The sequence below is a fragment of the Antechinus flavipes genome, chromosome 5 (assembly GCF_016432865.1).
Source record: "Antechinus flavipes isolate AdamAnt ecotype Samford, QLD, Australia chromosome 5, AdamAnt_v2, whole genome shotgun sequence".
Taxonomy (NCBI): Eukaryota; Metazoa; Chordata; class Mammalia; order Dasyuromorphia; family Dasyuridae; genus Antechinus; species Antechinus flavipes.
The window spans coordinates 288329264-288353730 of NC_067402.1; the positions used below are offsets into that span (position 1 = coordinate 288329264).

Genomic DNA, 24467 nt, shown 5'->3' on the forward strand with positions numbered 1-24467 from the left:
TAGGGAGTTGATTAATAGCTTGTTCTATTTCTTTTTCTGAGACGGGACTATTTAAGCAGTTTACTTCCTCCTCTGTTAATCTGGGAAGCCTATATTTTTGGAAGCAGTCATCCATTTCACTTAGGTTATCAGATTGATTGGCATAAAGTTTATTTTCATCTTTAAGACTCTGCATTTTCTTTTCTAGTTGGCTTTTTTTTTTCATAATCTTGTTTTCCTTAGGTTTTTTTTTTTAAGTTTTTTTTTCTGTTTCTCATTTGATTTTTAAATTCATTTTTGAGCTCTCATAAATTCTTTTTGAACAGGGAGCCATGTAATGTTACTCTTTGGGCTACAAGCTTTTATTTACTTTGGTGTCTTCCTCTGAAGATGAACCCTGGTCTTCCCTGTTCCCATAGTAAATTTCTATAGTTGGGTTCTTTCTTCTTTGCCAGCTGGTTTTTGTTTGTTTTTTAAATAAGAACGATTACTGTAAGTACCTCGAGGCCTGTGGTGGGGGATGATGCCTCTAGCTTCACTTCAGCTCTTCCCTCTCCTGCAAGTGCCCACAGTCAGCAGTATCCCTGCCCCATTCCACTTCCTTCTCCACAGGAGAAGGGCCCTCAGTCTCAGACCCCAGACCCCAGACCGGGTCTGGGAGGTGAGTGGTTCTGCGGTTCCTGCCCAGGCTCCAGCCCAGCTAACCCCGGGGATCCCCACTTGATGTTTCTACAGAGCCAGCCTGGAGGTGTGTGCACTGCGTCCTGGGTCTACCTGGAGGACCCCTGTTCTGCCCAAGCCTTGGTGTTTCACCTTCTGTGTTTGCCCTGGGGGGCAGATTTCTAATGTTTGGAGAGCCTGCCCCCCCCCCCCTTTTCTTCCGACACTGCACCTGTCCTGCTAGGTCACTCACTCACACACCCGTGTGCACGCACTCACACTCTCACACACTCCCTGGGAACAAATACGAGATTCTGTTTGAGGTTCAAAGCCCTTCTCCCTTTCCTTGCTCCCCATCCAGGGGTCCATGTCTTGGGGGCTCTCTGTGCCTCCTACGTGTTGTGCCTTCTCATTTCCCAGCTTTGCAGGCCTCCTTCAGGGCCCAGCTAACGTCTCACCTGCAGCCGCCTTCTCCCCTGACCGCTCCCTGGTTAGCCGCCTGTCTCCCTTAGACTGAGCCCCTCCGGCAGGGGCTGGCCTGGCTTTTCTTGGGACCCCCAGCACTTAGCCCGGTGCCTGGCACTTGGAGGTGCTGCTTCGTAGATGGGGGTGCCGGGGTCACTGGCTGAGCCCCTCAGGCCCCCAGCCTCCTACGTTCAGAACCTCGGGGTCCCCTTTCTGTCCCCCCCCAAGGAGTCAGCCTCTGCTCTGCGACCTGCTTTCTCCCCTTGGACTCTGCCGGCCTTCTCGGCCCCTGCTCCTGGAGGCGCGCCCCCCCCCCCCAGAGCCCACCTTTGTGCAGGGGGATCCGCGCCCCCTTGCTTCCTGCTGCCGGTGAAGGATGAGATGGAGGGGGGGCGGTCTCTGCCTCGGGCCGTGTGGGTGATGGGGACCCAGAGCCGGGAGCTGGCAGCGGGAGGGGGCGCTAAGGCTCGGAGCCTGCAGTTACAGGGAGGTCGGGCCGGGGTCCCCTTGGAGCCGGGGGGCAGAGGGCGATGGCGGGCCTTGGGGTCAGCCGCAGGTGGCGTTGGCGCTCCCGGAGGGACTGCGATCGCCAGCCCCCCAGCAACGTGGCTGCATTAAGCACGGGGGCGGCCGAACCTGCCCTCCAGATGTCCCTGGCAGGGCTCTGGCCAAGGCTGGACAACAGCCAGGCTTGTGGAGCTGGATGGATCGGGACGTTCCATGGAGGAAGAAACGGAGCGGTCTGAGATGTGTTAGGGGGAGGAGGGCTGCCAAGAAGGGCCCGGCCCCGGCCCTTGTCCCTTCCTTTCCAGCCCGAGGGCTGCAGTGCAGTCCACCGGCCAGTAGGCGGCGGCACCAGGAGCTCCCGTCCGCCTCCGAGGGAGAGGGGCGAGGAAAAACTACAATCCCCAGCATGCTTCGCGGTCCTACCTCTTCCACGCCCTCGTGCCTCTTCTCCGCCTTTCTCCGCCGCGCGTGCGCACTGGGGCCTCTAACAGAGGGCTGACGGCTTGGAGCCCAGGGACCAGCGGACGGATGGACGGACTGACTGACTGACTGAGGGAGTGAGACAGGGACGGACAAGCGGAGGCACGAGTCCCACGGGGGGCCCCGGCTCAGCCCCAGGTACGTGGGGAAGTCAGCGGGGCGCCCGCGGGCGACGGAGCGTGGGTGCCCGTGTTGGTGTTGTGCGTGTTTGGGTGCGCGCGTGTGCGTGGCACTGGGGGAGGGGCGCGCGGAGGAGTGAGTGCGAGTGGCCGTGGGCTCCCGCGGGTGTGCGCGCGCGTGTGTGTGGCAGAGGGAGAGCGAGCTCCCGTGCTGGCTGGGGAGAGTGAGTGTGAGCGCGCGCGTGTGCGTGGGCCCAGGTGTGTGCCAGGGGGGTGGGGCTGGGAATGAGCGTGAGTGGGAGTGGGAGGGCCCCACTGGGCGTGACTTGGCTCCCCCACTCTCCCGAGAGCGCTTGCACCTGGGTGTGCAAGGGTGGCCGGGCTGGAGCGGCGCCGTGTGTGGGCAGCCCTTCCCCTCCCCCATGCCGGTCAGGTCTGGGAAGATGAACAGTGAGCATTTATTAAGCGCTTGGTGTGTGCCGAGCAGGCCGCTGTGTCCAGCGGGTGGCTTTAGCCCACGCAGGGAGCCCTTTCAGGGATGTCCTTGAGCTCCCTGGGAGCAGAAGTGCGGGGAGGGCGGCTCCGGCCCCAGGGGCTGCCCGGACCCCTCCCGGAGCACTGATTGCGGTGCCCCTTCGCTACGCCCCTGCCTTCTTGTCTCAATGGCAGCCAGGCGGGTGCAGTACCAGAGCCACCTCTGCCCAGAGAGTCCCAGTCTCACAAAGGGTCATCCGGGGCTAAAACAGCCGAACATCCGGGACCCGACTGTCCCCGGGGCGACAGTGTCCCTTTCCCACGCTCCATTATCTCTGGTTGTGAACTAATGTTGGCGCCCTGAGTCCTAAGCCTGGGGAGAAGTCGATGGAGATTTTGGCCTTTTAAGTTTCTCTGTGCTCAAGTTCGCTGAATTTTTAAATCCCGTCTAGTACCTGCACAGCTATAGCGTGTCCTCCGGTCCCGAGCGTGAGGGAGCACGGGCTGGAAACTGGGTTCCTTAGAGTGGGACATTACAGCTGTCACCGAATGCTCCTTGGGGCCAGGAAATCCACTGGACTCTGACCCAGTCTCTCGCAGATTGTGTGATTTGAGTTATGGCATCCGTGGGGACATCCGTATTCCCTCCTTGTGTTTTCCCTCCATGCCCGTATTTCCTCTTTCATTTCTCTCTAAATGACATTGGTGACAATTTTTTTGCTTCTCTTTCTGTTCCTCAGAGATAGGATCTAATTGTGCTTTCCCCTCCGCTAATAGCCCCAAACGGAGGTAGCCTTTTATCACTAATTATCGCCAGCCTGTATGTATCCTGTGGAGAAGAGGGGCCTGTTCTCATTCACTGTGAGACCGAGCAAGTCTTTAGTGGGAGCAGGAAAACATGGCCTCCAGCCATTTGTTAGGGAACGTCTACAACAGAAAACATTTCTTGAGGGTTGAAGGTCGAAGAGCATGGTGACCTTCTGGATTGGAGGCCTCTACTGGTTCAGAAGGTGGAGGGGGCTGATTCTTGTGAGGAAAGGATTTAAAATAAGAGTGAAATGCTAAAGAAAGGGACTTTTAAGTCAGGAAATTGGCTCCTTTTCTTCTGTCTGTGAATTTAAGAGATGCCAGCAGCACCTTGGGCTTGGAAGGAAATTTTTAAACCTAGTTTTTCTGTCAACAGGTTCTTTCCCAATAAGAGTTTTGACTGGAATTGAGGATCTTTGTTTTTGTAATTTGAGAATTCAACATCTGTTCTCTCTTTTTTTCATCTCCTAATCATATTTGAGACTGTGCTGGTGACACTGGAAATTTTCCATAGCAACCACTCATGAGGTCATACGGATTGTCCCAGGGAGGCAGAAGAGCCTTAAGGACAGTAAGTTGTAAAGAAATAGAATGTTTCCACTGAAATTGTGTCTTTTGGACGTGGACTCTGGAAAATCTGGGCCCAGTGAGAAGGAGAGTGTGCTGTGGAGTGGTTTGGGCTAACAGGAGCCCAGTTATGTCAGGCTGCAGACTGATTGGACAGCAGCTCTGTGCAAGGAGAGGGGAAAATGAGGAGCTTAGGTTTGATTGGGTAGGAAGGATGGTGAGTGGGAATGAGATGTATCCAGAGATGCCGTACATTCAAATGGGAAAAGTGTTTGGGAGAAGTAGCACGTCGCAGAGGTCCAGGGGATCCCTGGGCTGGACGTTGGTTGGAGAGAATGGCTCTGGAGAGGTGATAGCCAAGGCCGGAAGCAAGCAGAGGCCGGGATGAAGCGAGTGTGGAAAAGGAGGCCTGATTCTGTGGGCAGGGGGAGCCAGTCCCACTGTGTGAGGGCAGGGGCTAGATTTGTTGATAGGAGGATAACCTGGCAGTGGTATGGAGGCTGGACGAGGAGGGACAGGTTTAGGTGGAGGCGGGGTGGCCATTTAGAACCTGCCTCCGTAATCCAGGGGAGAGGGTACAGCCCTGCCCCCAAGGAGCCCACAGACAACACGCCGACCTGTCTACACAAACAAGCCTACGGAGGAGACGTGATTAGCAGTAGGAGGGCCCTAGAATTATGAGAGATTGGGAAAGGGCTATATCCAGAAGGTGGGATTTGAGCTCCAACTTGAAGGAGCCTAGGAGATGAGAGAGGGACTTCTAGGCATGGAGGGTTTCCAGTGGAAATCTAGGATTTGGGGGACAGAAGGTCTTGTGTCAGGGGTCCCCCAGACCATGCTGGCACACAGTAGGGGCTGGATAAATGCTTACCGACCGGGTGACTGACAGTCTACAGGAGGAAATAACTGCTTCTCTCAGCTGGTTGGGGGAGGAATAGTGGAGCCTCGGCCCAGAGACCGGAGAGCAGTTCACAGCCTGGTTCAAATGTTTAAAAAGCCGTGCCAGCAAGAGACTAGAGAAAGGGCCAAGTAAGTGGGGAGGCCCCACCTTCTCATCCGGCAGCTTCTTGTCCCGCCCCTCCAGGATCTGCCAGCCAGGGGTGGGGGGGGGGGGGGGGGGCCTCCCTCCTGGAGCCTCCCTGGCATCTGGAAGGGGCTTTCCCCTCTGGGCCGGGCCCATGGCCACATCCTTCTCCAGGCCTGCATTTCCTGGATGGTGTCACTCGGGGATAGGTCAGTGCAGCCAGGAGGTGCCTCATCAGTGCTTATGGATCAGGAAGGGGTCTGTGGCCGGGTCCCCCAGCTGGGGGCGTGGGGGCCAGTGCCTCTGAGACAGCGTGGTGGCAGGGCCAGGGTCCAGAGCTCGGGGGGCTGTGGGAAACTGGGACTGTCCAGATAGCACCAGCCACCACCCAAGTCAGTGGATCCTGCTTTCTCCAGATCCCCCCAATGTTCTTTCTAGTTAGATTTAACTCGCCATGAGCAGGGGATCTGGCTCCCCCAGCCCTCCAGGTGATCCCAACTCTGAGGTCACCAAGGTCTCTGGAGAGAGCCCGGTTCCCAGGGTACACATCTTCCCATTCCGAGGCCATGGCCCCAGTTTTTGGCAGCCAGCCCACTCTCTGGGCTCTTGTGGATCCTGCAGCAAATGAAATCGCCCCTTGCTGTTTTTCCGAGTGGATGTCCATCTGGCCTGGCTTTCTGCCACCCTGGGTTTGGGCAAATGATTCTTTTCCCGGCTTAATTAGTGGGACTGACAGGAACCTAGTGTGCAGACTGAGCACTGTTGCCTCCATCATAACGTCTTATCATCTGAAGAGTAAAAGTTCTGTTGGCAAATCTGGCAGTTGGTTTACTTGGAGAACATTTTAGGTCTTAGGTAGTATTGTGTCTGTTAGTGTGTGAGTGTATGTGTGTGAGTGAGTGTGTGAGTGTGTGTGTGTGTGTGTGTGTGAATGAGTGTGTGTGAGTGTGAATGTGTGTTTGTGTGCGTGTGTGAGTGAGTGTATGTGTTGTGTGTGTGAGTGTGAATGTGTGAGAGAGTGTGTGAGTGTGAATGTGTATTTGTGTGTGTGTTTTGTGTGTGAGAGAGTGAGTGTGAATGTGTGAGTGTGTGTGTGAGTGTGTTGTGTGTGTGTGAGAGTGTGTGTGAGAGAGTGTGTGTGAGTGTGAATGTGTATTTGTGTGCATGTGTGAGTGTGTTGGGTGTGTGAGTGTGTTGTGTGTGTGAGAGAGTGTGTGAGTATGTGTGTGTGTGTGAATGTGTTTGTGTGCGTGTGTGAGTGAGTGTGTGTGGTGTGTGTGAGTGTGTGTGAATGTGTGAGTGAGTGTGTGTGAGAGTGTGTGTGAGTGTGAATGTGTATTTGTGTGCGTGTGTGAGTGTGTTGTGTGTGTGTGTGAATGTGTGAGTGGATGTGTGAGTGTGTTGTGTGTGTGAGAGAGTGAGTGTGAATGTGTGAGTGTGTGTGTGAGTGTGTTGTGTGTGTGTGTGAGAGAGAGTGTGTGTGAGTGGGTGTGTGTGTGTGTGTGTGTGTGTTGGGGGGGGGGGTGTCAGTAAATGTTCCTGTAATGTGTACAATCGTATGTGGTAAATATCATGAGATAAATGAATAATACAGTAAGTCATTAAACTGCCCGTACATTATAGATGAGGCAGATGAGGGGCCCTCGGGCAGATCAGAGGCAGAAATGAGTGAGAAGCTTGAGGTGCTGGAACCTAGAATTTTGATTGGGAAGGAACTCGTCATCTGTGGCGTCGGGTCCACTGTGGATCCTCCCTACGTCCTCATAGACAAGAAGTGGCCTGTGGGAGCGGAGAGAGACTTGCATTCGGAGCCCATGGGTGGGTCCAAGTCCTGACCTTGCTCTTTCTGGCCTGCAGGGGAGTCACTCCCTCATCTGAAACATAAGGAGGTTGGGATAGTGGCCACCTCTGGCGCAGAGCCCTGGGCGTCTGAACAAATCGTGAGACGGTCACGATAGGACCACACTCGCCAACTCCCCCAATTAGTCCTTGGTCGCCGCCCTGCCCTCTGGGCAGCTTCCTCACTTACTACTGCTAATGGCCAGGCGGCAGAATAACCGAAGAGCCTCGGGCCCCCAGGTCTCTTCTCTGAGCTGAGCCTTGTCAGTTCTGCCCCAGTCCGATCCTCTGACCTCCTCCTCCAAGGTGGCTGCCATAACCATCTATCCTGCCCCTCCCTCGTGGGGAACCTCCCACTTCCTGGAGTCCCCTGCTGTGGCTTCTCCTTTCCTCGGTGGGTCCCTTCCCAAGCTCACGTCTGTCTGCATCCTCTTAGGAAATGCTCCTTGAGAGGGGCGTGGATGGCAGTTGGTCAGCCCATAGCCAACCTGACATTGAAAAGGTCACCGGGAGAGGAAGAGGCCCCCTCCGTCACGGACCAGCTCGGCTGGGCTTATTCCTGGTGTCGGTGACTTGGTCCCTGCTCATTCTGCACACTGAGTCCGCCCCTTCTCAAGTAGCAAAGAACTAGAAAGCTAGCGAGGGCGCCCGGCAGCCGAGCCCTGGCCATGGGCACACATTGAATGGGAGGTGATTGTGCCATAATGAACATGAAAAAAGTGGTTTTGGAGAAAACCGGGAAGACTTGTGTGAGCTGATGTAGGGTGAACGAGGCAGAACCAAGAGAACGTATGTAGTAATAACAATGTTTCAAGACAAACAGCAGTGAAAGATTTAAGAGCTCTCCCCAATGCAAAGAGCCATCGTGGTTCCAGAGAACTGATGATGAGGAACCACTTCCTGACAGAAAGGTGATGGAGTCAGGTGCAGAATGAGCCGGTTCCATTGTGGAAAGGAGTAGAGGAAAAAAAAGGGAAGAAATAAAATCAAACTGAGAGAAACTTAGCAGAGCTGCTCCGTGCAGAATAGACATGGTTTGTCTGAGGTCCCACTTGGTGGGACATGCCAGGGCTGCTGAGAGAGCAGCACCTCCATCTCCAGAAATTGGGGAGCACGTTGGGGAGGAGGGGTGGTACAGCTTGATTTTGCCTGACTGTTTTTAGTGGGCTAGGTTAATGTGCTGGTGACTGCATGGCAGCAGGTCAGAATGCTGTCATCTCGGAGGACTTAGAGCCATGAGTCATCCAAAGGGGAGGGACAAGAGCTCGGAGCCCCCGAGTGGGCTGCAACAATCACTGATGAATGGCGAGGGAAAGAAAATGGCAGGATGATATTATGAAAGAGTTGTGTGTCTGATGAGAAGGTAAACCCGAGAACGCCTCTGCTTGGCAAGAGAGAAGAGGAAAAACCTGCAGGACTTGGGGGTGATTGTGGGAGGGCATGGGCCAGGGTTACCCCAGTGAGATGGTGATCCCTACTCTGATGAGATCTAGTGAAGGAGCCCATTGTTGGGGCAAGTGGAGCTTTAGCTCTGCAGGGAATTCTGTGTTCCTCCATTCTAGCTGTGGGTTGTCAGTACCTTGTAGAACTGATAATTCAGTGGCTAGACTCCCTCCCTCCCTAGGATGTGTTCCACCATTTTATTAAGTTTGAATCTCATAATACAATAGGTTTTATTTATAAAGTGATCAGCCTGTCCTTACTAATAAGTGATATAAGATAATTTTCTCACAGGATTTACAAAAGCCCCGGAAATGTTCGACAAAATCAACTTTTTTCTTATTATTCTAAGCTCAGAGCACTGGTCTGTGTATTGGCTGACTCCCATGTGATTGTATAACTTAAAATCTTCTTGCTGTATTTCCCCCCCTCCCTCCCTTTCTTTTCTCAATCTCTCCTTCCCTCCACCCTCTTCTCTCTCTCTCGCTCCCCCTTCCCTCTCCCCTGTTCTATCTTGACTGACCCTGATGTGGTTATAGAACTTAAATTCCTTACACACACACACACACACACACACACACACACACACACACACACACACACACACGCGTTATCGATGCTCCTCCATGTGGTGGAAGTTCAGGCACCTGCTGCTTTTGAGTGTGGGCCTAGTGACTGATGATTTGGATCTTTATTCTGAAGAGGAGTTATCTCCGGGTTTAGAGAGAAAAGTGTGAGCAAGACCCCGGCCGTCAGTCTCAGGCCATCTTGCAGGGTTCTGGCCTGTGGGGGCGTCCCGAGGTGCCGAGGACAATTCCGTGGCCCCGGGACCCTGGAGGAGCCTCAGAGAAGGCAGGCGGTTACTTGTGCTCAAGGGCACGGCAGGCTGGGAAGTCGCATAGAGCCTCCTGCTTATCAGCCCCTCTGAGCTTTGGTGTGAAATGAAGGGGTCCCTCCAAATCTGACCCAGAAAGGAGGAGGCCGGACTGAAAAGCGTAAAGGATGAAAGCTTGGATGAGGAAAATGGACCTGTGTGCCAAAGACCAAATGGCCAGGAGGCCACGTCGGACACGGCACCGGAGGAGACCAGGGCCATGTCAGGCAGGGCACCGGAGGGCTGAGGCCACCTTGGGCAGGGCATTGAGGGGCCGGCCCTTCTGCTCCTCACAGCCCCCAGGTTCCCCACAAAGAGATGACATTCTAGGGGTAAAGTGGGAGCTCCCTCTGTAGTTTGGGGGCCACGCACCAGTGACCTGGTGATGGGAAGACCGAGAGCCCCAGGCGCTGAAGAGCCAGAGAGGCCTCTGGGACATCCCATTCTAAGAGAAGATCTGAAGCTCCAGCACCCAGTCTCCAGATGAATCAGTGACTTCATGGGAAGGGGAGAAGGGTGGCAGAAGATGGAGGGGAGAGTAGGCCGCACCCTCATCAAATCTGAAACAGAGCTAAGGAAGAGACCTGACCGGACACGGGCCAAGGAGGACTGAAGCAAGAGGGAAGGAAGAGGGAGCGCTTCTCTCGGCAGTGGAGGGAGGAGCACTGAAGAACACTCCCATAGGGGAGGAGGACCTTCTGGGGGGAGCCCTTGGGCCCATAGAAGGAGGTGACGAGTGACGCATTGGGAGTTTGTCTTCCTGGGAGGTTGGTGCTGAAAGGCCACATTGACAGCCCCAGAGGAGACCACCAGGCTGGTCTCTCCCCCTGCCACGGCCCGGCCCTTGGAGGCGCCTCTGCTAGCAGAGTGCAGACAGGGCCGAGCTGTGGCCCAGGATGTTCCAAGCTGTCCCTATTATCCGATTCATCTTGGAATTGCTCTCTTAGCAATAAGTTCACCCCCATTTGTGCAGAGAGGCTGCTGTTGTCCAGACAGCTTGAAGAGGATCAAAATGGCAGCACTGAGGTGGGGTCTGGGGCCAGGGAGCCCGCCTGTGCCTGGTCCGACTAGTGTGAGCGTGGAAGATCCCAGCCCAGGCTGGGCACAGAGGGTGCCCGGGAGCCGTGGGAGCACAGGTGACCCCCAATCTGCAGTGGGGAGCTCAAGGGCCTCGTCTCCTCCGTCTCTTCTCTCCCACTTCGGCCAGTGCATTGGACCTTGGTCTTCTCACCCAGGAAATTGGGGGTTTGGCCCAAATGACCTTCAGGTTGACACTTCTCGCTCTGATTTGTTGCCTTCTATGTGAGGGACTGCAACAAAAGGCTGCAGCCGGCCCGTTCCTGACCTCCGAGAACTCGTGTCCTCCCAGAAGGAATGAATGATAAAAAGTCGTTGGAGGAGCCAGAGAATGCTGAGAACCCAAGGTGCCGAGGAGGGCGCCATGACTGAGCGTGTAAGGAAGGCCATTTCTGAAGGAAAGTACGCAGCTGTGAGGGGGGGTCTCTGCCAGGAGCTAAGAGGAAGAAGGAACAGCCGGGCGGTTTGCTCTGTCTGGGAAGGGGAGTGTGACTAAGTGGCTGTGGAAGCAGGCAGGAAAAGTGGGCCGGAACCACAAGGCAGGTTCTAGTGCCAGTGGAGGAGTGAGCATTTTATCTTGGGGGCAGCAGGGAGCCACTGGTTGTAAGGGAGGGAGGGAGGGATGTGCTCAGAGCCATGCTTGGCATTTGTTGTGGGCTGGCAAGACCGGAGAAGGAGGCCATTTATGAGACTTGGCCAACAGTCTGTGTAGTGGAGGGGAGAACATGGAAGTGTGAGGGAGTCAGAAATGTCAGCACTTGTCATCTTCCCGGATGGAGGAGGGGGCGGGCTGGGGAGAGTTTGTGAGGCCCTGGAGGAGCCAAGGCCAGAGGGGCATTAGCAGAATAAGGGTCTGTGGGGCGGGCCGGGAGGGGGACACGAGGCAGTGACAATACCCATAGTAACCGGCGCAGACATGAGCTCTGCCGCTGGGGCTGTGAGGAAATGCCAGCAAACATGGGGGAGACGGGGGTGCCCCAAACAAGGTCTTCCCAAAAGAGTCTGGCTGGGAAGTGCTGAGCCAGGGCCTTGGCTCTGGCCGTTCAGCTCATGCGGCGAAACCCTGGGCAGGGACAGTCCGAGGCTCAGCAATGGCCCGGGAGAGCTCCCCGTTGGGCACGGTGCCCCCGTCCTACCAGCTTCTTGTCGCTCGTCCTAGTTGGTGAGGAATCACCAGAACAGGGCCATCGTGGACCCGGGAGAGCCGCAGGGCTTGGAAGGTAAAACTCGGGTTCTTGGGTGCCAGTGCAGCACGTGGTTCCTGCCTCTGACCAAAGGCAGGGGGAGGCTCAGATTTAGCTGAAGTGGCCCAGGTGCCCGGACACAGAACGGGGCAGGAGGACGGGAAGTTCCAGAGGAGAACAAAGGGTCCACAAGTGTCTGGAGACGCCGCAGAAGAAAGAAATGGGAAGCCAAATGTGTGGAGCTCCCAGCCGGGGAGAAGGGTAAGCGGAGGGAAAGGGCTCAGGTGCCATCTGGGCAAGATGCTGAAGCTGCAGGTGCGGACAGATGGCGGCCTCTGTCCGAGGGAGACGAGCAGCAACTTCAGAAGGGACTGGGCCGAGGAGAGGCCGGGGCTCCATCTGGATGGTTCCTCCCTCCTGGTCTACCCTCTCCTGGAGCCGAGGCTGCTGGTCTCCCGTCTCCTGCCTTCCTCAAAACGGGAAGGAGGGCAAGCACAGACAGAAGGAAACTGGGGCGCCCCAGGCCCGGAAGAGCCGGAACCAGGCGGAACCCTGCCCTTCTCACCCCTTCTCTCACCCCCTTACACTCAGAAACACGACATCCTGGCAGAGCCCGAAGCTCAGCCCCCACCAGGGTGGGCAGCGAGAGCGGAGCTCCTTGGGGGGCCGGCGCCCGGCCGGAGGTGAAGGCTTCCTGAGGCTGGCTCGGGGACGGGGCCTGGGGCACGAGGGGCCGGCCCTGTGGATGAAGGGAGAAGGCTCGGTGCTTATTTGCCTTCCCTTCAGTAAGTCCCGCGGCAGACTCGGAACCGGGCCTTCTGCTCGCCAGGTTGTTCTCTCAGGTTCGCCCGCTCCTGACCCTCCTCCTCTTCCTCAACTGCCTCGGGTGTGGGAGCACGTGCTCGGGTGCGGACCTGGCCCCGGGCCAGACCCCGCCTCGCGGATGGTTTTAATTAGCTCCGGGAGGTTTCGGAGTGGATTGTGGGGAGGGGAGGGAACGTGGGGCCCGGAGATCCCTGCGCTGGGGCCGCTGACTTAAGGGGTGGAGTTCGCTGCTGGGCCCACGGCCTGAGCTTTGCCGGAAGGAGCCCCGCTGGACCGGTCCCAAGACTAATATTGACTAGGAGGGGTGCGCCGGCCCCAGTCCTTCCTGAGCTGGGGGAAGGTGGGGCAGTGGGGGCCTGGGCCCCTTCCGCTGGGGGAGGAGGCGGCGGCCCTCGCTGGCCCACTGGGCTCTTCTTGAGCGAATCCGACCCGGGAAGGCGGCGATTGTTTGTGGGGAAAAGCTCGTGGGGAGAACAGAGAGCTCCTGCGGAGCTTCCCTCAGTGACGGGCCAGCTGGGACGGCACCAGTCTCCCCAGCCAGGAGCCAGTCTTCTCCCTCGGCGCTTTCAAATAAAGGGCTTTTGTGGGAAAATGGCTTAAAATGTAATAGTCCCATGAATGGGCTGAGATAAGGCCATAGGATCTTAGAGTTAGGGCCAGAGAGGCAGGTGGGAGGGGGTGGGGGTTCCGGGGGGCAGGGGTCCCAAGGTAGGCTCTCACGGGCCTACAAGTTGCTCCACTGGAGTTGCAGCTCCCAGTGCAGTCACTGCGGTTCTCAGTGCCCCGCACAACTCTAAGGAAACAGTTCTGAATTTGGGACCAGCCTAGGGACCCATATTTCAGGAGGTCAGGGAGTTTGTTTGGGAAAGAAATCGTGTTTTTGTTTTCACTATAACTGAAACATAGCATTTTCTTCAGTTTATTTAAAAATATTGCAGTAAGAAGGGGTCCATAGCGTTCCCCTCCCTACCAGAGATGCAGGGCACCCCAGAATTACCCCTGCTCCTAAGCCTAAATGGCCAGCAGTCAACAAGCATCAATGGGGGTATTTCTTCGAGTCTAGAAGGATTTTTCTAACATTTAGCTTCTTGGTGCAACATCAGCTGGGTGTTGTCTGATGTATCCCTAGAATCAGTCAGCAAATATCCTTAAAGCACCTACTGGGTGCTACGTGCTGGGAGCCCCTTAGAAACAACCCCTGCCTTCTGTGATCTCCTCTTTGCTGGGGACACGTTTGCAAGGAGAAGTAAATGGCAGCCTGTATACACACTGACTGGTGGAGGGGAAGGAGCGGCCTCCAGCCTGGGAGGAGTGGAGCTGAGCTGAAAGCCGGGGGCCAGGATGGAGGCCCAAGGCCAGCTTGGGGCGCAGGACCTTGTGTTTTATTCTGTGGGTAATGGGAAATTGGGCAGGTATGGGGAGCAGGGGAGGGGGACCGTTAGGAGACTGGCAAACAAGTTGGGAATGGTTTCCATGTCACTGAGATGGAGGAACAGAGGGATTTTTGTAGAGGAAGCTCAGGGTGAGGGGCTGCTGTGGAGAGAGTTCTACTGGGGTCAGGATGTCTATGAGACGCCCATCTGGAGATGGTTGAGAAGGAGCCGGTGATGGGGGCCTGGAGCTCTGGGGAGAGAGGCAAGGGCTTGATGTAGGATGTGGGGGTCCTCTCTGCAGCTGTGGGAGCTGGCCAGTCAGCCAGCCAGGGTCACATAGAGTTAAGAGAACCACATGGCCCTTTGGCGGGGCTGGATGGGGTGTAGAGAACCCCAGTTTGAATGGTGGAGGCAGGCTTGGATACGAGTGGCCAGAGCCAGCATTCGGATGCGGGTGACTGACATCTGATGGGAAAGATGTCAGAGATCATCGGGCAGTGAGAGTTATCTGGCTTGGCTCGGCACCTGGCATGAGCTGGGTACTCAACCAGAGGAATCCCCTTTGCCTCCTCCCTGGCAGGGGACGGACCACCCCTGATAAAGCGGCAGGCTGCGCAAAAGCCTCCGAGCCGGGGGGGGGGGTGCCCCGTGTCCTGGGGATGCTGCCAGGGCCCGGCCCGAGAGCCCCTGAGGTGCAAGGGTTTCCTTCGAGGGGGAGCCCGGAGCCCGGCCTGGGGGGCGCCAGGAGCTCTGTGGGCTCTGCAGGGGCCTGCACTAACTCTCTCTCACAGCTGCTTGAACATTTACAAAAATTATTGCAAGTTGCTGAAGGTCCTACAGCAGCTTAGGGGAGGGGTCCCCCTCTGTGAGCAGTGTGCCGAGGCGGCAGCGGGCCCAGTCACAGTTTTGGAGGAGAGGTTTCTAATAGTCTGCACGTGTCTCTGGTTCCCAGGGTGGTGTGTAAACAGTGAATCCCAGCTGGGGAAGTGTCAGCTCCAGTGTAAGCTCAGTCAGGGAAGCCAGCTCCTGGCTCCCCTCGGGCACAGGCGAAGCCGGGGAGGGCTGAGGAGGGCCCTTGGGGGAGCTCCGACTGACACAGGAGGAGCCGTCTTAACACCCGTTTCCATTTTGAAAATGCAGGCTTTCCTCTCTTAGTGTTTCCCAGCCACGGGCCCTCCCTGGGTCCAGGGAAGCCCGGCTGGAGAGCTCCCTCCTGGGAGAAGCGGGCTGGCCATGGGTGCTTGGCGGCCCTTCTCGCCTTCGCACCCCCGGCACCCCGGCTGGTCGGTCTCGGGAGCAGGCCGCGGCTTCCATGTTCTCCTGGGCGAGATCCACAGAAAACAGCTGGAATGGAAGCGCCCCCCCCCCCAGGCAGGAGACGGGAAACTTAGGGGAAGTGGGGCTCAGATAACACCTGGCTGACAGAAATAGGAAGTGGCTCATGCAAGGGGGCGAAGGGCTGTCGGGGAGGCCTTTTGTGAGCTCCGTGTGCGAAGGACACGGCTGTGGACTGGCCGGGAAAGGAGAGTCGGGGGGACTCTGACCTGGATTTTGCCCTAAAACTGGAAAGGAAATGGCTACATTTCTCTGCTTCCTGACCCTCTGCACGAGTGCATGGGGGAAGTTCCCCACCTGGTTCTAAGTTCAGGGGAATGGGGCCCCCACAGATGTAGACCGCGGGGTCCTCCTCCCCAGGGCCTTTTTGCCTGCTCCTGGCCAGCAGTGACACTGCCAGCTCTGGTGGCAAGATGGAGGAAGGTTTCCATAGCGATAAGAGGCAAGAAAAACCTGCCCTTCCAGTTCAGCTGCTCCTGGCCGGTGTCCCTCCTGTAGGGGACACGGGGTGGCCGGGCAGGGGCTCCAGCGGCCTTCTGGGGCTGAGGGGGTCTGGCCGAAGCCGCTTGTAGGAAAGCTACCAGCAGGCCCAGATGGACCAGCTTTCCTCCCTACGGGGCCTCCATCTATGGGGCTGCTGCGCCAGCCGTCTGTCAGCCCCTGCCCTCAGCCTCAGCTGGGCCCCAGCGGGCCACGAAGCTGAAGGGAGCCCTGGAAACGAGATGGTTTCTAACATGGCTTCTGGGTCTAACATTACACTGACTCTGCCCTGCGGCTTTTCGAGGAAGTATGGGTACTTGTCGGTCTGTGTTGGGGAGCCATGCCCCCCAAGATCCCGGGTCCCTGGGGGGGAAATGTTTGGGAGAGGACAGGAGCAAAAGCTAAACGGCCCGCATGCTGAATATGTGCTGCTCTCTGCCCGGGGAGCTGCTCCGCCAAGCTGGGAGAGGCAGAGAGGAGGGTCCTCCTGGGAGGCTGGCCCTGGGGGTGGGGCAGACTCGTGTCTCAGAGGAGACTCACGGAGTCTCGGAGCTCACGGGCGGCCGCCTTTTCACTTCTCGGACCCTGGCTCTCCGGCAACCATGTTTGGGGGGCTACATGTGGATTCCAGATTGTTTTCTCCCGCCCTCCCAGGAACAAGTGTGCTCCTAGACATGCTGACAGACACGGTTAAGTTGATTGAAAGCATGATCACAGAAGCGCCTCTCACTGGGCTCCTCAGAAGGGGGTCCCCTTTGTTGGGAATGAGGCGCACAGGGAAGCTGGGGCCCCACTGACGGCAGAAGCTGCGGATTCAGGGCAGGATCTGAGGAGCACCAAGTGTGCTTGGCCGGGCAAGGGGGGCAAGGACTCGGCCACAGGCGTCGGGCTAACAAACCCTGCTCTTGGCTTGCTGCCTGACCGGGCCGGGCTGCTCTCGGGGCCTCGGTTTCCTCATCCCTAAAACCTGGGAGTTGGACTTATTTTCCCCAGGCCTTTGCTGGTCTGAAATGCTGTCATCTGATGCCACAAATGGCTCTGCCAGGCCCCCGGAGACACTGTCAGGGGCCAGAATCTCCCTAACTTCATCCCCCGATCCCCCAGGACTTGAGGACTTCTCTCCCAATCCCCCTGGAGGGGGCCCCACCCCCTGCACCCCACGACTGCCCTCCAGGCCAGAGCATCCCTGGGCCTGCTGGACATGAGTGCGAATCGAGGCCGATGAGCCCCTGGGGAGCAGAGGAGGAGGGACAGGGCGCCCTGACCCTGGCCTCCAGGCCTGGGGAGCTTGGCCAGTCTCCTGTGGGCATCTTCCTTTCTTTATAAGCTAATTGAGGCTTTGGGTCCTTCCAGTCCCTCCGGACAAAACCACATGTTTCCTCCGGGGTTCTTTGGGGCCGCCCCCTCACCCCACATGTGGACAGTATTCTGCCCATCCTTCCCGTTCCTTTCTGGGCCCCTGGATCCCGAGGCTTCCCCCATCACTGTCTGCTTTTTGTGGTAGCAGCTGCTGTGGGAACCAGGATTTAGAATGAGGGGACAAGGAGGCCCAGCAAATGAGCCACAATTGGACTAAGGCCAGCACTGCGTGTACCGTTTCACACCCGTGGCCCCCCGCCTTGGAGAAGGAGGGGAGGAGGTCCATTTTTCCTACTTCTTCTCTGGCATCAGTTCCTTCCATGTACAGGTGGACATTGCACCTTTCTAAGAGTGGGATTTGGGTGCCACGAGGGACCCGGAGAATCCCCCTGTGGGCACCTTAGGACACCTAGGCAGTAAGGAGGAGTGGCTGGTCTTTGTGGCCAAGGCAGGGCCTGGCCTCTGTGGGCCTCCGATTCCTGGAAAGGTTCCAAGCCAGGGCCTCCACAGGGAGGCTGCCTGCAGAGAGTGGGGCAGTGTTCTGGAGGTCACAGCTCACAGATGGGGGGGTTGACCAGACCTTTGTGTCTCCCACAGCCAGGGAGCCTCCCTGAAGGCCACGCGGGTGGGGTCTGCAGCTGCTCCCCGGCCTTTCTGGCAGAATGTCAGGTAAGAGGAAGGTGCGCTGGGGCTGGGCATCGGGCACCCCCAGGGGAGTGATGCCCAGGGCCTGGCCGTGGCCCAGCAGGTACCACCTAAGAGCAGAGGGCAGAGAGCTCCCCGCCAGGAGCAGCTTAGTGGGGCTTCGCTCCCTGTCCCAGGGTACATTTCTCCCTGATCACTCTGCCCCCCTTTCCCTTCTGGAAGCCCTGAGAACTCTGGGGGCTTGATGGGCACTGCTTCACCCTCCCCCCTTCCCCCCCCCTTCTCATTTCTTTGCTCACAGGAAGCCACACCCCTCCTGCTGGGGGCCCCTTCTCGGCCTTGACCCCAAGCATATGGCCCCAGGAGATACTGGCCAAGTATTCCCAGGTACAGAAGCCCAGTGGGCCAGGCCACCTTGGGTCTGGGGGGGCACAGACACGCCAGCCAATCTCCGTGAACCTCCAGAGGCGGCCGCCCACAATGGGGGCTCGGGGCTCAGTCCCAGCGCGGATGTGTTCTGGAGCTGGGGACCAGAAAGGTTGCCGATGGCAGTGTGGGAGGAGCATGGCATCCTGGGAACAGCCCAGGGGCCACAGCCTCCCAGCCCCCTCCCTCCCCCCCAAGTCTGGGGCTCTGTGGCTGCTGGCCTAGAGGTGCAGGGGAAGTTCCTGCTCAGAGCTTGGGGGGTTCGGGCCTTGCTTTGTGTGTGCCCTTGGAAAGGCTCATTTGCCCCCAGGCTCCAGTAGAGAGTGGGCCCGAGGTCCCACCAGGCCCAGGTCCTATGAGCCTTTAGCATGAGAATTGGGGTGGGTTCCGAAGGGGCCCCCGACAGCCCCAGGGGGCTTGGATGGGGGGGGGCGGGAGAACCCATGACCTCTAAGCCTTGAGGCCTGGGGAGGTCGGAGGCAAGAGCGCGCTTTCTCGGCTTGGGGGGGCTCGGCTCGGAATATGGGGGGAGGCAGGCGGAGCAGCTGATTGCGCCCCGACTCCGCTTCCAGAAAGAAGAGCTTTGTGAGCCGCCCGAGGTGCGCTACGACGAGTTTGGCTTCCGGGTGGATAAGGAAGGTGAGGGCCGCCCTCCCCGCGTGTTCCCTGTGCCCCCGGGGGGCCTTTCTGCCCACGCTGCCCCGTGCCTTCTGGCCGCAGCATGATGCCCCTAGCGGGCGGTCCCGGGGCCTCCCACCCGCTTCGGGGTTCCCCTCTTTGGTGTCCACGGGGAGGAAGGGGAAGAGCCTCTCCCCTGACTCCTCCTCCCCGCCCCTCCGCAGACGAGGCAAACCCGGGCAAGCTCTCGGGCGCGCCCCTAGCGGAGGACCCCCAGCAGAGGCTGAGGTGGCAAGCCCACCTCGAGTTCACGCACAACCACGACGTGGGCGACCTCACGTGGGACAAGATCGAGGTGTCCCTGCCGCGCTCCGACAAGCTCTATTCGCTGGTGCTGGGCGGCATCCCTCACAGCATGCGGCCCCAGGTAAGGCGGGCCCCGGGGTGGGCGGGGGGAGGGGGCGCCCGGGGCCTCCCCGCCTCCCGCTGCCACCTCGTCCCTCCCCAGCTGTGGATGCGCCTCTCGGGGGCCCTGCAGAAGAAGCGCGGCTCGGACACGGCCTACCGGGACATCGTCAAGAACAGCTGCAATGACGAGACGCTGGCGGCCAAGCAGGTGCGGTGGGGGCGGGGCCCTGGGCGTGTCCTGCGGGGCGGGGTCCCGGAGGGGCGGGGCTCCCGGGCCACTAGTGGCGTCGTCTGAAGGGGCCGCCGGGGGGCGGGGCCGGGACTTTCACCAGATCGAGAAGGACCTGCTCCGCACCATGCCCAGCAACGCCTGCTTCTCTGCCATGAACAGCGTCGGGGTGCCCCGGCTGCGCAGGATCCTCCGAGGGCTGGCCTGGCTCTACCCCGACATCGGCTACTGCCAGGGCACCGGCATGGTGAGCCGCGGGCCGGGGGGAGGCGCTGCCGAGGGAGGGGAGCCCGGGAGCACCCCTCCCAGCGGCCCGTCCCCCCGCAGGTGGCCGCCTGCCTGCTGCTGTTCCTGGAGGAGGAGGACGCCTTCTGGATGATGTGCGCCATCATCGAGGACCTGGTGCCCGCCGCCTACTTCAGCACCACGCTGCTGGGCGTGCAGACGGACCAGCGGGTCCTGCGCCACCTGATCGTGCAGTACCTGCCGCGGCTGGACCGGCTGCTCCAGGAGCACGACATCGGTGAGGGGCCGGGCCGGGCGGGGCGGGGCGCCGGGCGGGCCGCAGGGGTGGCAGCTGCCTGTGTCCCGCCCCCCAGAGCTGTCGCTCATCACCGTGCACTGGTTCCTGACGGCCTTCGCCAGCGTGGTCCACATGAAGCTGCTGCTGCGCATCTGGGACCTCTTCTTCTACCAGGGCTCCCTGGTGCTCTTCCAGACCACCCTGGGCATGCTGCGGATGAAGGTGCCCCCGGGCTCCCCGCCAGGCAGGCGGCCCAGGCTTCCCCAAGCTTTAGCGGGCGCGGGGAGCAGCGGGAGGCCCACCTCGGGCGGCAGGTTTAGGACGCGCTTTGGGAGATAGATGCTGTGGCCTCCGTTTTATAGAGGGGGAAACTGAGGCGGGCCGGGCTTAGTCCCTCCCCCAGAAGACTGAGGCAACATTTGAAGTCGGGGCCGGATCCTCCCAGGAGCCCCCCTTCCCCCAGGTGATGACGGGGCCCCTCCATTGCAGGAGGAAGAACTGATCCAGTCGGAGAACTCGGCCTCCATCTTCAACACGTTGTCGGACATCCCGGCCCAGATGGGGGACCCCGAGGCGCTGCTGGCCGAGGCCATGCGTCTGGCGGGCTCCCTGACGCACGTGGCCGTGGAGGCCCAGCGCCGCAAGCACCTGGCCTACCTCCTGGCCGACCAGGGCCAGCTGCTGGGCCCCTGCGCCGCCACGAACCTCACCAAGGTGAGCGCGAACGTGGGCCCCTGGGCCGCCCTCCCGGCCCCGCTGGGCCCGGCCCCTGACCCGATCCGCTCGCCGCCCTGCAGGTGGTCCGGCGCAGAACCCAGCGCAGGAAGTCGGGCCTCGCCTCCCTGCTCTTCGGTGAGTCCTGCGGGGCCGGCCGGGCCGGGAGGCCGCCCTGCCCCAGAAGAGGCCGCGGCCTTCAGCGCTCCCTCTGCTTCCCAGGGGACGAGGACCTCGAGGCCTTGAAAGCCAAGAACATCAAACAGACCGAGCTGGTGGCCGACCTGCGTGAAGCCATCCTGCAGGTGGCCCGCCACTTCCAGTGCGTAGACCCCAAAAACGGCGCTGTGGTGAGTGGGGGAGGGGCGCAGGGGCCCGAATCTGCCGGGCCGGCGGGGGCTGTGAAGGGAGGGGCCTCGAGGCGCCCAATAGGCGCGCTGACATGCAGCTGCTCTCAGTGATCTGGGACCCTCCAGACGGAAACTGCCCCCAGCGCAAGTGGAGATGCACGGGGTTTAAGGGATTGGAGGGGGCGGGGGAAGGAAGAGAAAGGGGGAAGGGGAAGTGTCTCTGCCCGCCTCCCTCCCCCCACCAGCTTCACAGCCTCCGGAGTAGCCTCTGGCGGGCCGCGGGGAGGAGGGAGGCCCCGGTGGTCTCCCCTCATTCGGGGGGCTCTGGGCAGGAGCTGACTCCCGACTACACAATGGAGAGCCACCAGCGCGACCACGAGAAGTACGCAGCGTGCTTCCGCGGCCAGCGGCGCCGGGCCAAGGCCCTGCTGGACTTCGAGCGCCATGATGACGACGAGCTGGGCTTTCGCAAGAACGATGTCATCACGGTGCGGACTGGGGGGGGGGGGGGAGTTAAGGGGAGGGGGTCCTGTCCCCAAGGGGCCCGGGCGAGGCCCTCACGGTCTGACCGCGTGCCCATCTCCGTCCCCAGATCGTCTCGCAGAAGGACGAGCACTGCTGGGTGGGGGAGCTGAACGGACTGAGAGGTGAGGGCTGTGGGCCGGGGGCTGGGTGGGGGAGGGGGGCCGCTGAGGACGGCTCACGGCCGAGGGCCTCGGTGCCTTTTCCATAGGCTGGTTTCCCGCCAAGTTCGTGGAGGTCTTGGACGAACGCAGCAAAGAGGTAGGAGGCGGTGGGGGGGGAGGGGGAGGGGGCGGGGCCCCGGGCTCAGGGTCCCCCTTCCCTGCTACAAAGGCTCCCCCTTCCCCTCACACCAGTACTCTGCGGCCGGAGATGACTCGGTGACCGAAGGAGTCATGGACTTGGTGCGAGGGACTCTGTGTCCGGCCCTCAAGTCGATCCTGGAACACGGCTTGAAGAAGCCGTCCCTGCTGGGGGGCCCGGGCCACCCGTGGCTATTCATCGAGGAGGTCCGAGGGGGCGGGGCGGGGGTGGGAGCGGGGGCCGGCCTGGGGTATGGGCGAAGGCGGGGGAGCCGGGCTCCGGCCCCACCTCCCTCCTTCCTTCCCTCCTTCCCTCTCCCGGCAGGCCGCAGGCCGCGAGGTGGAGCGGGACTTCGACTCGGTCTACTCTCGCCTGGTTCTCTGCAAAACTTACAGGTGACGCCTTTCCCTCCGAGCCCCGCCCCCTGTCTCCGCCCGCAGTGTCCGAGCCGCGGGGGCTCCTGGGCCTGCCCCCTTTCCCCACCTCCGACGCTTTGGCTTTCTGCAGGTTAGACGAGGACGGCAAAGTGCTGACCCCCGAGGAGCTGCTCTATCGGGTACGTAAGTGCCCCGCGGTCTTAGGCCGCCGCCCCCGCCCCGGGAGGCGCCCGCGGTCTGGGCCAGCCCCCTGTCCTCCTCCGCAGGCCGTTCAGTCCGTGAACATGACGCATGACGCGGCGCACACCCAGATGGACGTCAAGCTGCGCTCCCTCATCTGCGTGGGGCTCAAGTGAGTGGGCGGAGGGGCGGAGGGGCGGGGCCGGGGGGCGGCCGAAGCGCGCCCACTGAGCTGCTCCCCCTCCCTCCCAGTGAGCAGGTCCTGCATCTGTGGCTCGAGGTGCTCTGCTCGAGCGTGGCCACGGTGGAGAAATGGTACCATCCGTGGTCCTTCCTGCGCAGCCCGGGCTGGGTCCAGATCAAGTGCGAACTTCGGTGAGCAGCTGCTCTGGGAAGGGGGAGGGGGAGGGCTTCCGCTTCTGGGGGGGGCTTCACCTCTGCCTCTCTCCCCCTCCCCCCCAGAGTCCTCTGCTGCTTCGCCTTCAGTCTCTCTCAGGATTGGGAGCTTCCCATCAAGAAAGAGGTGAGGGAGGGGCCCCGGGAACCTCACCTCCACACCCCCCCCCCAGCTGCCTAGGCCGTGGGGATGGGGGCCCTGGTGGGCAGTTCCTCTCGTTGGGGTGCTGAGAGGGTCCATGTCTGCGCAGGAAAAGGAGAAGAGACCCTTGAAAGAAGGCGTGCAGGACATGCTGGTGAAACACCACCTCTTCAGCTGGGACATAGATGGGTGACCCCCGCCCCGGACCCTCCCTGCCCAGGGTGCCCTGGGAGTGCCGGGGCGGTGGGAGGGAGCCCCGAACCAGCGGGACGGGCCTGGCCATCCCGTGGCCTTTTCCTCCATCTTTGCTCAGGTGGGAACATTGAGAGAGCCAGCGGAGGACGCTCTTGGCAACAGTGACAGGACCTTTATTCTTTTGGTTTATAAATAAACAGCATATCGTGAAAGCAGCGCGCTTCTTAAAAAACCCCGCGCAGGCCTTGGGCTCCAGCTGCCTTCCGTGGGGGGTGGGGAGAGCTGCGCCCCTCCTCTCCTTCCCCCCCCAGGAGGTGCCTTGAGGTAGGACGTCACCTTAAAGCGCTAGTGTGTGTGTGTATGTGTGTGTGTGTGTGTGTTTATAAAAAACAAGTCCCTTCCCTCCCAGCTGCTCCAAGCATAGCCCGAGGGTCTGGCATGGGGGGCACCCAAGGCTCTGCCCTTCTAGTGTTAGCCACCACGGGGCCGGTGGGCAGAAGACCCAGGCACTGGGCTGCCACAGAGCCCCTCTGCCCATGTGGCACCCATTAGGACCTAAAGGCGTGGGGCTCAGGGAAGGGCTACCTGGGACACCCCCGGCACCAACGCCTGGTGGGGAAGTGAGCCGGAGCCTGGGCCGCCTCTCCCCAGAAAGAGAGAGATGCATGTAGAGAATATATATATATATATAATATGGAGCTATTTACACCTGTACAGAACACGTCTCGTGCGTACAACCGCTGCACCGGGACGGCCCGCGAGGCCGGGGCCCAGGGGTTTCCTCCCTGAGGATTGAGGGTCAGGAGCTGGGGGGGGGAACGAGTCTGAGCCCCTCCCAGTCCTGCCCTGAACAAGAAAGCATGGCACCTCGGGCCTCAAAAATGGAGGCCAAATAGCAACTTCCCCAGCCTGGCCCGAGGCCGCCCAGGAAAGCCCCAGGCTCGGCCGATTTTGGAGCGACCGGCCCGGGGAAGCCCCCGGCTGTGGTCCCAGACTCCTCCCCTGGCTGGCCAGAAAAGGGGCCCAGAGGGAGGTGGTGGCGGCTGGCCACCGGAGGCTACAAGCAGGAGTCCCAGTGCAGGTGCAGGTCATGGCCATCCAGGAAGTCTGTGGAGAAGAGGCTGGGGGCCGTGTTGCCGGGGGGCGCCAGGCTGAGGACGGGCCCCCCAGACAGTTCCAGCCAGTCCATGCTGTCCAGGTGGCCCTCAGCCAAGTCCAGGCCCAGGCCCGTGCCGGGCTCGTGGGCAAAGTGCAATTCCGAAGTGTCCATGGGGGAAGGCGGGTGGTCCAGGATGGCCGAGCTGCTCAGCATCTGGCTGTGGAGGTCGTCGATGAGGGACAGGGGCTCGGGGCCCTCTGGGGCCCCCGTCAGCAGGGGCAGCCCCGTGCTGCTCTCCAGGAAGTCTTCCAGGCGGCCAGAGGTGGGGCTGGCGCCCAGGGGCAGGGGCAGCTCTGGAGGTGGCTGGGGGGTGGCAGGCGAAGGGCACGGCAGGGCCGGGCCGGGCTCCTTCCCGGGGGAGGCTGAGGGATCCTTGAAGTCGGCTGAGATCTCTGGTGAGAAAACGGAGTGA

At 60.1% G+C, this 24467-nt stretch overlaps 2 protein-coding genes across 3 annotated transcripts in view; one reads left to right on the forward strand and one right to left on the reverse strand.

Annotated features, from left to right (window-relative positions):
- The first annotated feature begins 2075 nt into the window (after positions 1–2075).
- Positions 2076–23108, forward strand: SGSM3 (small G protein signaling modulator 3). 2 transcript variants are annotated; one of them, XM_051962086.1, is made up of 22 exons: positions 2076–2229; positions 17466–17537; positions 17815–17900; positions 18512–18578; positions 18782–18984; positions 19066–19173; positions 19298–19441; positions 19522–19717; positions 19794–19939; positions 20207–20431; positions 20515–20569; positions 20654–20781; positions 21114–21269; positions 21374–21428; positions 21515–21564; positions 21660–21812; positions 21931–22001; positions 22114–22162; positions 22250–22335; positions 22416–22538; positions 22626–22686; positions 22811–23108. In XM_051962086.1, the coding sequence occupies exons 2-22, from the start codon at positions 17531–17533 to the stop codon at positions 22892–22894; spliced, it is 2253 nt and encodes a 750-aa protein (XP_051818046.1). In that variant the 5' UTR covers positions 2076–2229; positions 17466–17530; the 3' UTR covers positions 22895–23108. The 2 variants fall into 2 exon arrangements, with proteins under 2 accessions (XP_051818046.1, XP_051818045.1); XM_051962085.1 differs by having other exon boundaries at positions 22114–22335.
- MRTFA (myocardin related transcription factor A) overlaps positions 23049–24467 on the reverse strand; it is a 123045-nt gene continuing 121626 nt past the window's right edge. Inside the window, exon 14 of the mRNA XM_051962084.1 lies at positions 23049–24447. Coding sequence (XP_051818044.1) covers positions 23954–24447 — 494 coding nt within the window. The 3' untranslated portion in view covers positions 23049–23953. The remainder of the gene's footprint in view (positions 24448–24467) is intronic.